The 14,998-nt window shown below is 52.2% G+C and overlaps 1 protein-coding gene across 7 annotated transcripts in view; it reads right to left on the bottom strand.

Moving 5' to 3' along the window:
- The window catches only part of JADE2 (jade family PHD finger 2), an 84,237-nt gene that overhangs the window by 13,672 nt on the left and 55,567 nt on the right, over positions 1 to 14,998 (bottom strand). For all 7 annotated transcript variants that reach the window (XM_052771966.1, XM_052771961.1, XM_052771967.1 and 4 more), the window contains 3 exons: positions 10,883 to 11,050; positions 10,229 to 10,345; positions 3,633 to 4,094 (listed from right to left, as the gene is read on the bottom strand). In XM_052771966.1, coding sequence (XP_052627926.1) covers positions 3,633 to 4,094; positions 10,229 to 10,345; positions 10,883 to 11,050 — 747 coding nt within the window. The remainder of the gene's footprint in view (positions 1 to 3,632; positions 4,095 to 10,228; positions 10,346 to 10,882; positions 11,051 to 14,998) is intronic.

Below are 14,998 nucleotides of genomic sequence, written 5' to 3'. Positions count from 1 at the left end.
GCACAAGACAAACGCTCGCAAGAGCTAGCGCAGCAGCGGTTAAACCTTGCTCATCGCACGGGGCTGCCGATAAACACCTCCAGCAGCCTGAGATGACAGAGCTACCGTGTGATACCCGCTGGCATCTGCCCTGTGATGAATTTCAGTGCCACGCTTTTTGCCAGCCCTGTGTAAAGGTGGCTGGAGAGCCGGGCTCTGTCACCATGGCTGCGGCGGGCTTCGAGGCTTTCAGAGGAAACGGGAGGGTTTCAGCTGCGAAACAGAAATTGCTAATGGTAGCTAACAGGATTTGACAGCATTTGCTCAGCTTCCTGATGCTCTGAAAGAGCCTGTACTAAGGTAAGAAGGAGGTGGGCTGAATGGAGGCATGGGCAGTAACGTTTGTGGGTATGTCCACACTCCTGCGTGACCCTGATGTCTCCGATTCCTCTCCCTCCTCGTCCTCAAACCCCTCCCTGCAGAGGAAGGCTGGGGTATTTCCAGGCTTGGGGGACTGTCCCTGCGGGGCTGGGAGCCTTTGTGGCTCTCACAGTGGCAGAGCAAGCCAGACTGTCATGCCACGCTTAGCTAATGTCTGCCACCAAAGGCTGTGAAGACAGCAGGATGACCGTGGCCATCCCCTAACAGTATCGGTCTTACCTGAGGACAATTGGGAAACACTTAGGAATACAGGAGAAAAAGCTGTTTTTTTCTTGTTGAATCCCCTAGCTGTAAATATAAAGCAGCAAGCTATATGCTATGTATTTTACTACGTTCTCTTTTTTTGTTCTGGATTGGAGAAAACATCAAACTAAAATTTCTTTATGAGGATAACAACTGCCTCTGGCAACCTGCATCTCAAAGTGTTTGGCTGCATCTCTTCTCTATGATTTGATATTCCTGGAAGAAAACATTACTTGTGCTCTGCTTAGAGACTGCTGGTATTTACACACACTTCCACAGCTAAACACTACCCAGCGCTGCTTCCCCAAGCCAAGCTTAGATGCTGGTATGAAAACCTGAAAGCTACAGTTTTTTGTTAAAGCTAATTTAAACAACCAGTCTTTGGAAAAAGCTTTAAAAAAAAAAAAAAAAGGCAAAGGGGGTTAAAAAAGGCCAGAAACAAAATGAGGGGACTGTATTAGGATTCCCAGGCAATAGTTTTAATTTGCTGACACTGTAAAGTGCAGAAGTGACAGTGGTTAGGAGATGGCAGAGGGAAATGCCATCATCCTGGCTGCTCCATCATCATCTTCCCCACTGCTTCTGCCTCCCCAACTCCAGGATCCAGATAGCATTATCAGCCCTCAAATCACAACCATCTCCACCGGATTAATTGCTGAAAACACTAAAATTGAATGTGATGCCCCGTGGACACCCTCTGAAAGCCACCCCTCCAGGCTGCTCTTCTTCAGCCCCTATTTGATGTGATGCCTCACTACCTGCAAGTGGAACGGGGCGGCTGTGAGCGGCGCTGACAGACAGGATCAGATACCTGGGATGCACTAGCAGCAATTGGATTTAAACCCGTATCACCCATCTGAGTACCGGACTTTGATCTGGCGAGTGTTTATTGTTCCCCCTCTTGGAAGCAGAGCAAACAAACAGCTCTTCCAGGGCCAGGCAATGAAACCTGGCAGGGAGTTGCTAAGCAGAGGCTGAACGCCAATGGGGAATGACCCCATGAAGCCTGGAGCCAACTCCAGAAAATAGGAAATCTGGTAAAAAGCGTAGTTTTGACACAAAGAAATCAAAGAGAAGCTGCCGTGTCGTGTCTTTGAATTAGGCAGCCCCTGGAGCTAAGTGCTGTACCCAGAGATGCACAGTGGTTCACTGCAGCTGGGGAAGTCAAGCTGGGAGCAAGTGGAAGCAGAGGGAGGTGGAGCAGCCTGGTTTAGATTTACAATATAGAGAAGCAGATGAGGGGAAAAAAGTGAGCTGAACTTGTCCTCCTCGGATCCGGCAGCTACAGCCTGTTGCCTACAGCTTGGTGCTGGAGACCCATTAACGGTGGCACCAGCCCAGCCCAACACAGAGGTGGAAACGTGATGCAGCAAAGGCAGGAGCAAAGGAGGGACAGACTGGCAGAGCGATGGCAATGATGTATGCAGGGATGAAGGCCGATAGGGCCACAGAAAAGAGACCAATAGCTTGAAATCCCATTGCTTTTACACCAGAGAAGGCTCTCGGGCTCCGAGACCCACCGGGGGAGGTGGGTGCAGCAAGGGACCGGGGTGGACTGGTCCAGAGCTGAAACCCAACCTGGACATGAATGAACCCAGGGCTCACCACCACCGCCTACCTCCCCATGGGTTAAATTATGCCGCAGACCCACAGCAGCTTGGAGAGAGGGTTCAGGGATATGCAGGGGCAGCATCATTGCCACCTTGCCTCCCAGGGAGCAGCACGTCCCCTGCAGCACCCTCGGCCCCCCTGCTCAGGGGACCACGGCACCACCTCCACCGGGTGAAAGCAATGCTATTTTCTGCTTTCCTCCTTCCCTGCCTGCTCCCAGAGACCCCCTGAGCCCTTCCATGGCTTTTGCACCCCGGGTGGGCAGTCAGGCAGGGGTCTGGGCAGGCGCCATGGACTCACCCCTCTGCCAGGAACAGGAGAGGGGGAACCAGGCAGGGCTTTGGGTTTTAAGCAGAGGAGGAGAAGGAGCTTGGCCCCTGCGTGCCAGGTTTGGCAGCCCTGCCCTGCCTGTCCCCATCCCACTGCTGCCCAGTGCTGTGCCTGTGTCCCCCCCCAGCAACACCACTACGGCACCCGTCCCCTCCCCGGCCGCTCTCTGCCGTCTCACTCCGGGTGCTGCGCTTCTTCTGCAATTCCTCCCCTCGCTGCTTCTCGCCTTCGTCGCCCCTCCTCCTCTCCAGCCTGCCTCTGCCCCATCCCTGCTCCTGCCTGCTCCTTCCCTCCGTGCAGCCATGACAGCCAAATCCGCAGGCAGGCAGCGCGATGCGGCGATGAGAGGGGCTCCGGCACCGCTTTGGTACTGCTGCTTCACGGATGCTTGCTCTCCCCCAGAAAGCTGCCGTGGAGGTGGCTGCTCCCTCCCCTGTGCAAGGATGTCCCGCACCGTGGGGAGCTGCGGGCACCTGCATCCTCCGGCTGCATCCTCCGGCTGCATCCTCCGCAGCTCCCCGAGGAGCCGACCCACTTTCGGCTGCAGCAGGGCAGGGAATGCCCAGTCCCGCTGGCCCTGCTGCTCGCTCCTGCCATTCACCCGTCTTTGACGTTTAATGTGAGTAAATAATGACGTGTTCCTGTGCCTTGCTGCTGGAAAGCATCTGAGGGGCAGCACAGGATAATTTTGTGGTTTGAGACTGCTAAGATGTAGCGGATGTAAGCTGCAGCATCATCTGCCTCCCATCCACCCAGCCCCGCCGAGGCACCTCTCCCTCGTTCTTTTGAACCCCTGGCTGAGACCGTCACTAATTTATTTCACCAGTGTCAGTGTTTTGGCAGTGATGATACATGCGTGCTGAGCACCGTTCTTCTGAATAATGCTCTAGACGAAGGGACGCAACTGTTAGGGGGGTCAAACTGAGGCAAGGGGGAACAGGGCTTGTGCTGTCTATAGGCACCAGCGCACATTAAAGCAGCCCTGACGGAGCACATGGGTACACCACTGAAGGAAAAGCTGTACTCACCCTCTCCAGGTCTTGCCTGAGGTGCATGAAGAGCTTTAAGCGTCGGTAGAGAACGTCCTGTTCTTGCTGGGCCAAGTTGTCCACTTCATCTGTTTTTGGTGTCAGCAGCGGTTTGTTGGAATTTGCTTTCCTCTTCAGCTTCCAGTACTGGTAGACAAAATCCACCAGCGATTCGCTTAAGTCAAGGTTCTCCGCCACCTCCGAAGGCTTCACGAGTTCATAGAAGTCCTCCTCCAGCTGCTGGAGCTTCTGCTTCCGCAGCGTGACCTTCTCCAAGTCCAGCTGGGCTTGGTCGGGCTCTGTCCGTGCCTCCTCGGGCAGCTTGGTGGCACCTGTGCTGTGCTCAAGGCAGAAGGACTTGAACTTCACTTCGTCGTTGTCTGCTAGAATAGTCCGCATGTCGAGGTTGTGGTCGAAGGCGCAGGTGACGTGGAACGCAGTGACGCAGGCGGGCATGGAGCACTGCGGGGAGAAGGACAGGTCTTACGGCCAGGGAAAAGCACCGTTGGTGTGGGGGGGACGCTTCCCAACACAGCGGGACCACAAGTGCTGACTACAAAGCCAGTGACACCCAGCTGAGTGACAACACCTACCGTGAAGTGATGGATGCTCCGCTACAGGTACTCCTTATGGAGGGACACCTGTATCGCCCAAGTCTTACACACCCATGAGCCGGACACCATAAACCAAAGCAGAAGAAACCCAAGGTTCACTAGATATCAGCCAGCACCTTATCTGCTTTAATCCTTCTCCGTGACGGGCCCTGCTCATCTTTCACCTACCATAAACAGGGGCTTCCAATGGTTCTTCCAATAAGACATGTCAACAGCCATAGACAACAGCACGGGCCAACGGGACGCTCAAAGACTGTCAGTGGATTTCTCCTGATGGAGGAATTTTCATCTGTATTTCACCCTTAAACTACTCCACTCTGTTACCACATCAAAAGCTAATATGCAATTTTTATTGAAAGCGTACAGAACGTGTCAAGGTTTATGAGTGAACGTGGTATCTCAGAAGCAGCCAACACTCCCGGCGCACGATGCCTTTCTCCTCTGGAAATTACACAGCCTCTAATTAGCTCCATTAAAAAGGGAAAAAAAAAAGGCAACTCGGCATATACAGAGCAAAACATCATGAAATGAACTTTTTAGAACCAGTACAGTGGCTAAACTGTTGTCAAACTTGTATCAGATTAATTTTTTAACGATTTCCCTAACTTACCTCCTGCTTAAATGGCCTTGGACCCCACAGGCAACAAACCTCAGCCTGGTTTCCTACAGAGGAACCCCCCCAGCCAGTGCTGTGCCCGTGTCCATGTCAGCACCTTCTCTCCCTCTACTCATTAACTGGTTCTTAACGGCTCAGAGTGTCAGGTAATTATTTCAACCATAACCCGTAAGAAATCAGTCTATTCCAGCTGCTAATGACCAGTTAAACTGCAATAATGAGACATTTTAAGTGGGCTGTTACTGTAGGCACCATATTTCAGCATTTATAGAAGAATTGTTCTTGCGGGGGATGAAGATGCAGTTGTGGCCTGAAGGACCAGGCAGAGGCACATGAAATTTCCTCGATGTGATGACAAACCATTCAGGATGCTGTAGAGTTTTATTGGGGCTTTGCTGCACTTCAATTCTCAACAACAACAACAACAACTATTCTGGTAGTAGTCGGGGAACAGAAATTTTATGGCTTTTTCTCTTCATCCCATCAGCCCTGAATTACTGCTCACTCACCCAGCCTGTGAACTTTTGACATTGCTGCTCTTAGATATTTTCCCTTGACTTCGTTTATGAATCTGCCCGTGCTTATGAAAGCGAGAGACTCGCGCGGCTGCCAGGGCCAAGAAAAGCGTAGGCAAGCGGTGTCCAAGTCCTCCACTTCCAGGGCTCTCCAGGCCCCGCTCCAAAGCCTCTGAAACCAGCGGGAAGACCTGGATGCAGCCCTGCCGCAGCCAAGCCCGGAGCTGTACCAGCACAGCTCTGGGCAGCGATGCTGGGCACTAACTCCTGCGGGCACCAAATGCAAGCGGATTATGAACTCCTACCCCCCGCTCACCCTGTTTAAATATGACCATTTGGTCCTTATTTCAGCCTGAAATTGCTCGTGAAAATAGCTGATAGCTTGCAAAAATCAGCTCCCTCTGCCACGCTGCCGGCGCTTGCATGGAACCTGGCATCGTATGGACCTGCCGGTGCTCCCCGTGCCAGCCCGGTGCACCCACCGCAGCGGTGGGCAGCGGGTTCCTGCCCTGCCCATCCCGCGGGACAAGCCCTGTCACAGCCTCCCACACGGCTGAAGCACCGGCTCCGTTCTCGAGGATTTATTTTTGGTACGGAAGGAGGGACAGAAGGAGCCCAGCCTGACTTGCAGCTTCCAGATCCACTCGGTGCAGCCAGTATATCACGCGCTGGCTTTTAAAGCGCTGGCGCTCGCTCCTGCAGCCACGGAGCGAGCACCGACACGAGAAGGCGATGCGATGCTCCTTGACGGAGTCACTCTTCCTCGCTTTTAACGGCACCTTCAGGTTGTAGGCCTTTGCCAGCTGGCAATTCCCGTGGTTGAGTTTCTTCTCTGGTAGCCAAGATGGTAATGGTACTGCATGGAGCTCCGGAGCTCCTGATGTACTCCTGACGTACTTCTGATATACTGCTGACATACTCCCGACGTACTCCCCATATACTCCATCCTGGCTGTTTTGGCGTAACAGCTGGGGATGCTTTAAACTACAGCATCCTTTTGTGCTGTTACGCACATAAATATCTGCGGTAGAGAAAGTGGACACGGAGAACTCGCCGCCGTCGGTGAACTAGGTGAGCTAAGGAAAGCCACGCAGCGATGTCCCCTCCCTCCTGTTCCTGTCACCAGTGCTAATAACAGCGTTAGCGACACGGTTGTGGCTTCTGCCAGGACAACGGCCTGCTAACAGGAACGACCATCACTCCACCTTAGGAATAAAGCAAATGGAATGACACCCGTCCTGGATCTCTCCTCCGACAGATGGCAAGCAGCACTTGTCAGAAACCGTGCCCAAAATGCAAACAGAAAATAATTAGGCAGCTTGGCTGACAGGGCAACAAAGGAAAGTACCTGGTCGGCCACGGCTACCCAAGGACCTTGCATAAACCAACAATAAAAACATATTGATCCAGCCCAGAACGAAGCTGGAATGAAGCTGCTCTTCGCGGGAGGGAGGGATCTGCCACGCAGAACAAACCAGGCTCAAAAGACTGGCGCAGCCCCTAAGTCTGCTTCATTATCGATCATGCTTCGTTATCTTACAGCACCTTTCATTCAAGGATTTCAGCATACTTTGCTTATCCAGGCAAATCCATTCCCAAACAGAATTCCAAGAGAGAGGCTGAAAACTGCACCAGAGATTAACATGGGCTGTTAAGTAGTCCTCAAACCACTCTTACTGGGAAGAAATAGAGGGATGATTTTATTTGCCAAGGAAATTCAAACAGAAGTTTACCAGCTTACGGTGGTGCTCCGCTGCAGTTTGGGGCCGGAGGGGAAGGAAGCTGCTCCTCCAACAGACCTGCGAGGGGAACTCAGGAAGGAAAAATTAATTACCGGTGCTGAACTCCAGCCAAGCCATCAGCCGCGACAATTCTGCATCCTTACAAAAACTACCATGTGATTTTTAGTGACCACAGATGGTCTGGATCTTGGTAGCGCTTCTCAGCTGAAATAGGCAATTTCAGCATCGCAGACGTCCTCGGAGGATGCGGGGCTGAGGCAGAGGATGGCGAGGGGGCTGCACGGCGCACACACGCTGCTCTTCCCCTGATGTCAAGCCGTACGTTTTCAGGGCTACAGGCGCAATCGGACGACAGCTCCGGGAACCGCCACACCAGTTAACCCAGTGGATGGGCACCAGTGGCACAAGCAGCTCAAGGGGAGCAGGCAGCAGCGGGCAGAGGAGTGATAATGAGTGAGTGGTGCAGGACACTTCTGAGGGCTTTTTCTCCAGAAAACGACAACAAAAAGAAAGCTGGAAGATGACGACAGCAAAAGACCGTACCCTTTGGAGAAGCCTGCCAGCAACTAACAGAGACCTAGCATTTTGTGCTGCATTGAAAGGCCTTGGTGAGCTCTTCCAGTTGCTCTGAGAAGTGAGGAGGGAGCTGGGTCCCAAGCAAGCGCAGTTGGGACTCTCTTTTCAATCTCAGCAATGCAAACAAGAAAATTCCTGCTGGATACTGAGCTCTCTTTGGCACCTCCTGATGTCTGACCACAAGAACCACCGTGAAGTCATGATTTCCCTTAACAGGAGCCAGGGAAAGGGTGCCTCCAGGGCTGCATCCCTGCCCAGCGTCCAGAGCTCTGGCTCCACTATGGCCATGCCGAGTTACACTGGGTTCACAGCTCTGTACCAGAAAGCAAGGGAAGTAATTATGTGCAAGCAGCAAGGTCAAAGGCATGGGGGGCAGTGGGGAGCCCTTCCTCAGGTTTCCCTCGGTTTGTTTCCCTTTCGTGGTCAAATTTGGATGAGGAAAAATACCTCGATGCACAGAGATGCCTACGCGAAAATATCTCACATTGGTCTCTGTAAACGTGGTTGAGGTGGGTGTTTTCTTAAGCTGCAGTGCTGCCTCTGAGCATGCCCGTCCCCCTCTGGGATGACAGCCTTCCATTCCTCCAGCTTGCTGCCCGGATTTTGCATCCCTTTTCAGCAAAGCCCAGCTCCAACCGGTTACTTGGAAAACCCCTCCTGGAAGCAGCACCCCTCCTTCCCCAGACCTGCCCCACCTGGAGCACCTGATTCCCACTGCCAAGAATAAAAGCTCAGTGCTTTAACAGAAAACAATCTTCTCCTTTTGAGCTGGGTCATAAACCCAAAATGCTGACAAAGGTAGTTAGATTACACCTGTATAAACAGGCACTAATCAAAAATATGCTCCATAAACATTAGCTTTCAAAACAGAGCTCTGTACCGCTGATGAGTACGGAGCACGTTTTTTTATCCATGGGTGAACTTGCTGATACACCCCATAAATCCTTACCTAAAGGCACCGCCTGCTTTTTTTCCCCTCTCCCCCTTTTCCTTGAAGCAAAACCACCCCAAGCGTGCCAGGGTGGCCTCGGCAAACGCTCCGGTGACAATCTCGTGAAGACTTATAAACCGTGAGCTGCCAGCACATGAGACAATAAAGCTCCTGTTCTGTCTCAGGTGACCTTTAATGCAAATCCATTCAGTCCCCGGGATCTCACAGCTCCCGTGCCATGCCGGCGCTAAGAGGATGAAGCCTCAGAGAAGCTGAATTCTTTTTGATGCTGCCAAGCCTGTTTGCCTCCTTCCCTGCCCTTCCGTTCTTTGAAAGCAGTTGCTGTTATGACACAGTATCTCCATCTGGCAGGGTGAATAAGCAGATCCACCCAGAGCCATCAAAAAAGAAGTGAGTCAACGCTAGAGATTTAAAGAAGTATTGTGAGATTTCATTTCAAGCTAAGGGGATTGCTTTTAAATAGCTCCCTTTAAAGTATTAAACCCAAGGCGGTGGCAAAAACGCAGTGGAGCCTGCAGACCTCCTACTCCTATCGCCCTTCTGCGACCAGCCAGCTATTCTGGTCCCCAAGAGTCACTGCTGCGTACGCCGACCTCCCGGGGGCAGCTCCCGTTGCTGTACAGGAGCTGATCAGTCGGAATTGGTACACATCCCAAACTTTCTCCCCATTTTTCAAAGCTTAAGGGCTATTCCATCCCCCACCCCCCTGCAAGCCAAGACTGCTCCGATGCCTGGTCTGCCAATGAAAGCAACAGGCACCGGCACCGCAGAGCAGCAGATCCCCCAGCCCGTCCCCAGGGACCACCGGGACATCACGCTGGCCGAGCAGGGGGAATCACTGGATGCAGCAAGGCTCCCCAAATGCTCTCGCACCAAGTGTGCTGCATTTCGGATGGGAACTTCTGTTCTGCTGCCTGGGGAAGAGAGATTATGGCCTGGGAAGCTCTGTCCCATTTCTGTAATAGGAAAGCCCAGAGTGTCCTGCTTTCCGTCCGAATGAGAACGTCTCGCCCCCTCTTTAACACGCTGCTGCTGCAGGGAGAGCGGGCGCTCAGATGTCTGCACTGGTTTGCTTAGGTGTGGAGAAAATGTGGGAATGTAGTACACGGTAAATACTCTATTTTCCAAGCCAGCAGGCTAGTGAGGACTACCTAATCCTGGGGTTTTCTGATATCCTCCCAACTGAAAGGCTTCCCAGCCAAGCGCCACTGGTTTGTGAAATACCTGGGGCTATGTGTCTCACGAATATTTCACTTTTCTGGCAGCTATGCCAAGCCTTTCTGCTGGAGGTTCCCGATTTCAAACCAAGGTCATTTGCAGTCCCGGTAATTAGTGTCACTACAGCAACATCACTGTGTTATGCAAAGAAACTTAATCTAGATTCCTAGCACTCAATACATTAAATGATTGCAAAGAACATCTGATGATGTCTGATGGGTGCTTGTGCTCCCTGTCATTAGGTTTATTCGCAGCAGGAACAAGCCTCGGCCAGATTGCATCCACCAACATCTCGAGAATCTCCGGCGGCTATTACAGGCACAACCCCGGAGGTCTGAGTTTCTGCAGCGCCGAGTTACGTACCTGAATACATGTCCCAGTGCACTCCTTGCAGAGGCTGCAGGACAAAGCCCATCTGCTTGCTGGGATATGTGAGATCTTTGTAATGGGTTCCATTTTTTCAGGACATCCAATGCTAACCTGGTCATGAAATAAAGACAAGTTGTAAATACTGGTTGCCATCCCAAATCTCCTACAGGGGGATGTATGCGGCAGTCTGAATGAGGGATGGATTTTTTATTTCTTATTTTTCAGGGTCACTTGTAATTGGAAAAAAAAAAAAACCCAAACCCCCCAAACCAGAAACAAATTTGGATGAAATGGAAGAAAAAATTTATGTTGCTGTTTCCTATGAACTAATTCCTCATTTGGATGTTGCTGTGTATCTCGGATGGGCATATGAAATCAGCTTTACCCTGCCCAGGCAGGTCCTGTGAATGCCCCCCACCTCTACGCCCTTGCACCCCACCTCTGTGTCCTCCCTTAACAGGGTGCCTCTTGGCTGCTAATTAAACACGCAGCCCGGTGACCGACTGGCATCGCAGCTCTGACCTCGGCACAGCTTGACGAGCCAAACCGGACTTACTATTTAGACCATTAACGAACATCCTGGGCTGAGACCTGGAAACCAGGTCTGTGCCCACCCGCACGTCAAGAGGAGGTTGGAAAACATCTTACTTCAGGTATCCATAAGGCACAGCTAACGTGGACCCATTTCGTCCCGCTCCGGGTGGGCTTCAGCGCTCCCCCTCTCTTCGGGCAGAGTAGACACTTTGGCTGAACCCCGAGGGCGCAGGTCCGGCACAGCCAGCTCCCGATGGGAACCTTCAGGATGCCGTAGCACGCCTGCGCAGACACGAGGGAGGTGGGTTAGTCCCAGCAGCCCAGGATGAGCGTCCTCCCAGACCTCCTCCTTCACTCCCACCTTTTTCATTCCCGCTGGCTTATCACCACCGCATCTGGGCATCCTAATAAACAGCAGACGTAAAGCAGGTCCGCAGTCACAGACAGCGAGGTTAAGTTCTTCCTTCCTTCCTACCTTCCCTGTTTTCACATGGATACTCATGCCGGATCAGTGTGTCCTAGGTTTTAATTAAAAGCTAAGTATAAAAACGTGCTGTGTATCATGGCAAGCATCTGCCCAGCTCCAGGTCAGGGGTGGGCAGCCAGGCTGCTCCATCAGAGCCCCCACCACCGGCAGCTCTGCGGTGCCGACATCTGCCCGCTCATCTCCTGCCCTTTTCTGAACAGCTACCAGACCCACGAGGACGAGAATTAAGAAATGCCATGCAGAGAAAACCTCTGAGGTAGCTGAGGGCTGAAAAGCCACAACCCCTGATTGAGAAAGACGGCCACACTGGTTACACACCCAACACAGCCTAAAGGGGAAGCGAAAGTAACCATGGAAAGATAAAAAGGGGAAAACGATAGTCATGAATATAAATCATATGGGAGGAACCATAAAGGATGATAAATCTAAAGGACAATAAATCTAAAGGAGGCAAGGACAAGTCTTCGGCCAAGAGAGTGAGAACTAAAGGACTCAGGTCGCCCGCAGAGCTCCCTGACCTGCTGCGATAGTGCAGGATGCAGAGAAGCCAAAGTGTTTCATAAATATTTCTCTTCCGTACTTGGGGAAGAGCCAAATGATAAGCCATATCACATAATGATGATGATAAAATACTTTCCACTTCGGCCGTAACTTATGACTGTATTAAACAGCTACTACTAAAACCAGACAGTTTTTAACCGGCAGGTCCCGATAGCTCGCACTTAAAGGGTTTTCAGAGAGTGGCAGACAACTGCCTTAGGCGCTAACGCGAGGCTGTGTCACTATTTTAAGTGAGGCGATGTAATTAATTCCAGATCTGGCTGCTCTGACGTCCCTCCAGAAGGCAAGCGGGCAGCGCCGATAAGGACCCCCAGTGCTGTTGGCCGTAAATTGAGCCCAGGCATTTGTCAACTCCACTTCTTGAAGTTTACCCCAAAAAAGAACAGCTTTTCATCCTGCCGCTGCACGTCACCATCACCGTGAGTGACAGTGCTGCAGGTGGGGACAGGGCAGAGGGGGCACGTGGAGATGCATGAGCATGGGAAAAGTGTACCCTCAGTCTTTACCGGCCAAGAACAGACTTTCTAACATGACTTTAGGTTGCCCCAAAGCACAAATTGACTGATAGTGATTTCCAAGGGCAAAAAGCCACTTCCTGAACAGATTATTGGGATAATAAGGAATTAAGGGAGGTAATATTATTGCTGCGAGGCTACATGGTTCAGAGAGACTTAACTGTGTGTTTCACAGTGCCTCCAAATCTGACAGATAAATCATTTCTGTAACAGAGTTTTATAAAACATGTGATTTAGTACCAGAGAAAAAATCAGCCTGCTATGTACTACCAGGAGAATAAACTGGCAGACTGATCTCAAAATCCAGGGGAAAAGAGGAATTATGACCAGGTGTGCATCTCCAGCAGAGTCTTGGCTCTCGGTTATTTATTCCTAGATGTTTTAGAGCAGCTGAAGGTGCAGTTCTGCTCCTAGGATCAAATACTATGGGGCCTCTGTCCTGGACAAGGAGCAGCTCTAGAAATGAGGTGGGTTATCAGCTAAACACGCTCTCCCAGCCCAGCACCAGCCAGAAGGTGCTCTGGGAACACGGAGCCAGAGCAATGCTGAGTAGGAGCAGAGCAGCTCTTTGTATCGCTGTGCCTGTCACAGGTGCAACATCACCGAGATGGGGACACCAAAAAAACAGGGAGGATGCTGAGCCACAGAAAAACTTGGTGTGGTCCATGTAAGATAAGAGAAGGAGGGCTCGGCCACATCCCCACGCCAGGGAATGGGAATTCGGCAATGACAGGAGCACGGCACTTTGGCTGGAAGCTGGAGATGGATCGTTCCCATGCTAGAGAAGTGCGATGTTGCCACCACGAGAGCGATGAACCACAACGATTTAGCAGCGGGGGGGGGGTGGAAGATTCCTTATTGCTGAAAATTTTAAAATGAAGATTGCATGTGTTTTCTAAAAGCTACGCTTCACAGGAATTAATTAATAGCAAGCCTCATGGCTTGTGTTATGCAGATGAGATGATTACAACGATCCCTTCCAGCACCATAACTCACCAACGTGTGTCCGAGCACAACCCTGCCTCTGCCCCTTCCCGCTGGGATGCAGGAGGATGAAGCACGGCTCCGGCCGTGTCCCGCAAGACCCCAGCTCCCCTCCACCGCTGCCCAAATACCCAAAGCCCGTGGCATCGGCACCTGGATGCCCGCAGGAAAGCATCGTCCCCGGCGGGTTTTGGATGTGGGGCTGGCAAAGGCACGGGGCAGGTTAGATAAGAAACATGATGCCACGTTAACACCCCGCGCTGTGGCTCTGGACTTTGTGGCTTAGGGCGTAAATGGGCACAGAGATTAAATCGCAGGCAGCTTACAGGCTGGCATCGGGCTCAGGGCTGGACTCTGCCCCCTGAAAACAACAGAGAATCTCCCTTTTCTTTCAACAGCCTCGAAATCCGGCCCGTTGCATCCCCTTCTGCAGCACCGCTCTGCTCCCAGCACCGCGGCCGCTGCCGAAAGCGGAGCCCGCGGGGTCCCACGGCCCGTGGCGGGCACAGCGGGGGTCCGTACGTCCCCACGGCAGCCCTGCGCACGCTGACTGCCTCCCCCCGAGCCCCTGCCCGCCGGCACGTGTCAGCTCCCAGCCTGACATTGCCACTTGGGCTTGTTCAAAAAAACCAACCCCAACACGCAAAAAAACCCCCCAACCCCAACCCTGAATCGTCCTGGTATTTTGTGGAATCTGATTCACTGATGGAAACCATTCAAAACACCCACCTCCCGCAAGTATAGATATCTCCAACGCTCTCCCACCTCCAGGAAGCGCTGATGGAAAAGCTGCCCAAAAGATGAGCAAATGGCTCTCTTCAGAGGAAAAAAAAAAACAAAAACAAAACCCTTCACACAGAGGGTGAAGCCCAGGGGCTGCCCTTCCAGCACTGCACAGTGCTTCCCCTCAAAGCACAACCAGCAAAACATCCCCGGACCCACACGGGACCCAGGAGACCCTTGCACGGCTGCTTTCTCCTTGTCAAGTTTTCCCCAAGCGCAGGAGCCCAGAGACCCCCCCAGCAAGGGCTTGAAGCATTTGCATTCAATTCTAAAAATAAAATTATTTTCCTCCCAGGCAGCAAAATAAAATGAAATCCTACACTCATACAGCAGGGAAGCTGGGACAGAAATCCTGCGATGTGAGACAGCGCTGGGGGAGCTGGAAGGTCCTACTACCCCCAGTATAACGCTGCGGAGGAGGCTGGAGGTCCATGCAAGCCCACCCCTCCAGTGAGTGCAGGGTGGGTGCAGGGCTGCAGACCCACATCCCTCCCAGCCCACCAGCCAGTCCCGAACATGGTGCTGGTCACCCCTGGGTGCTAAAGATCCTACGGCAGTTTAATAAAGAAAGATGGGGTAAAGAAAGAAGAATAAGCACACTAATGGAAGAGAAGGCACAAAATAAAATACCACAGAGAGCAGAGAATAAGGAGGAGGGGGCAAAGCAAGCTCGCAGGAAGCGGTTTTCAACTTCTGGCTGCGTATTTCTCTGGGCACTTATGAAGGGTTGGGGCTAAGAAAGTACGAAAAGCAAGTTTGCTGCCTGCCAGCTATCCAAGACCCCATCTGCTATCCTCGCTCCACTGGAGACGCACTGGGAATCCATCAGAAAAGCTTAACAGGGGTCTACGGCAGCTCGGGGAGAGGGGGACGGGGGGGATGGCAGGAACCCAGAGGAGG

This window comes from Harpia harpyja, chromosome 20 (assembly GCF_026419915.1).
Source record: "Harpia harpyja isolate bHarHar1 chromosome 20, bHarHar1 primary haplotype, whole genome shotgun sequence".
NCBI classification, from domain to species: domain Eukaryota; kingdom Metazoa; phylum Chordata; class Aves; order Accipitriformes; family Accipitridae; genus Harpia; species Harpia harpyja.
The sequence above is the reverse complement of the archived record's forward strand: the minus strand, read 5'-3'. Positions and strand labels throughout refer to the sequence as shown.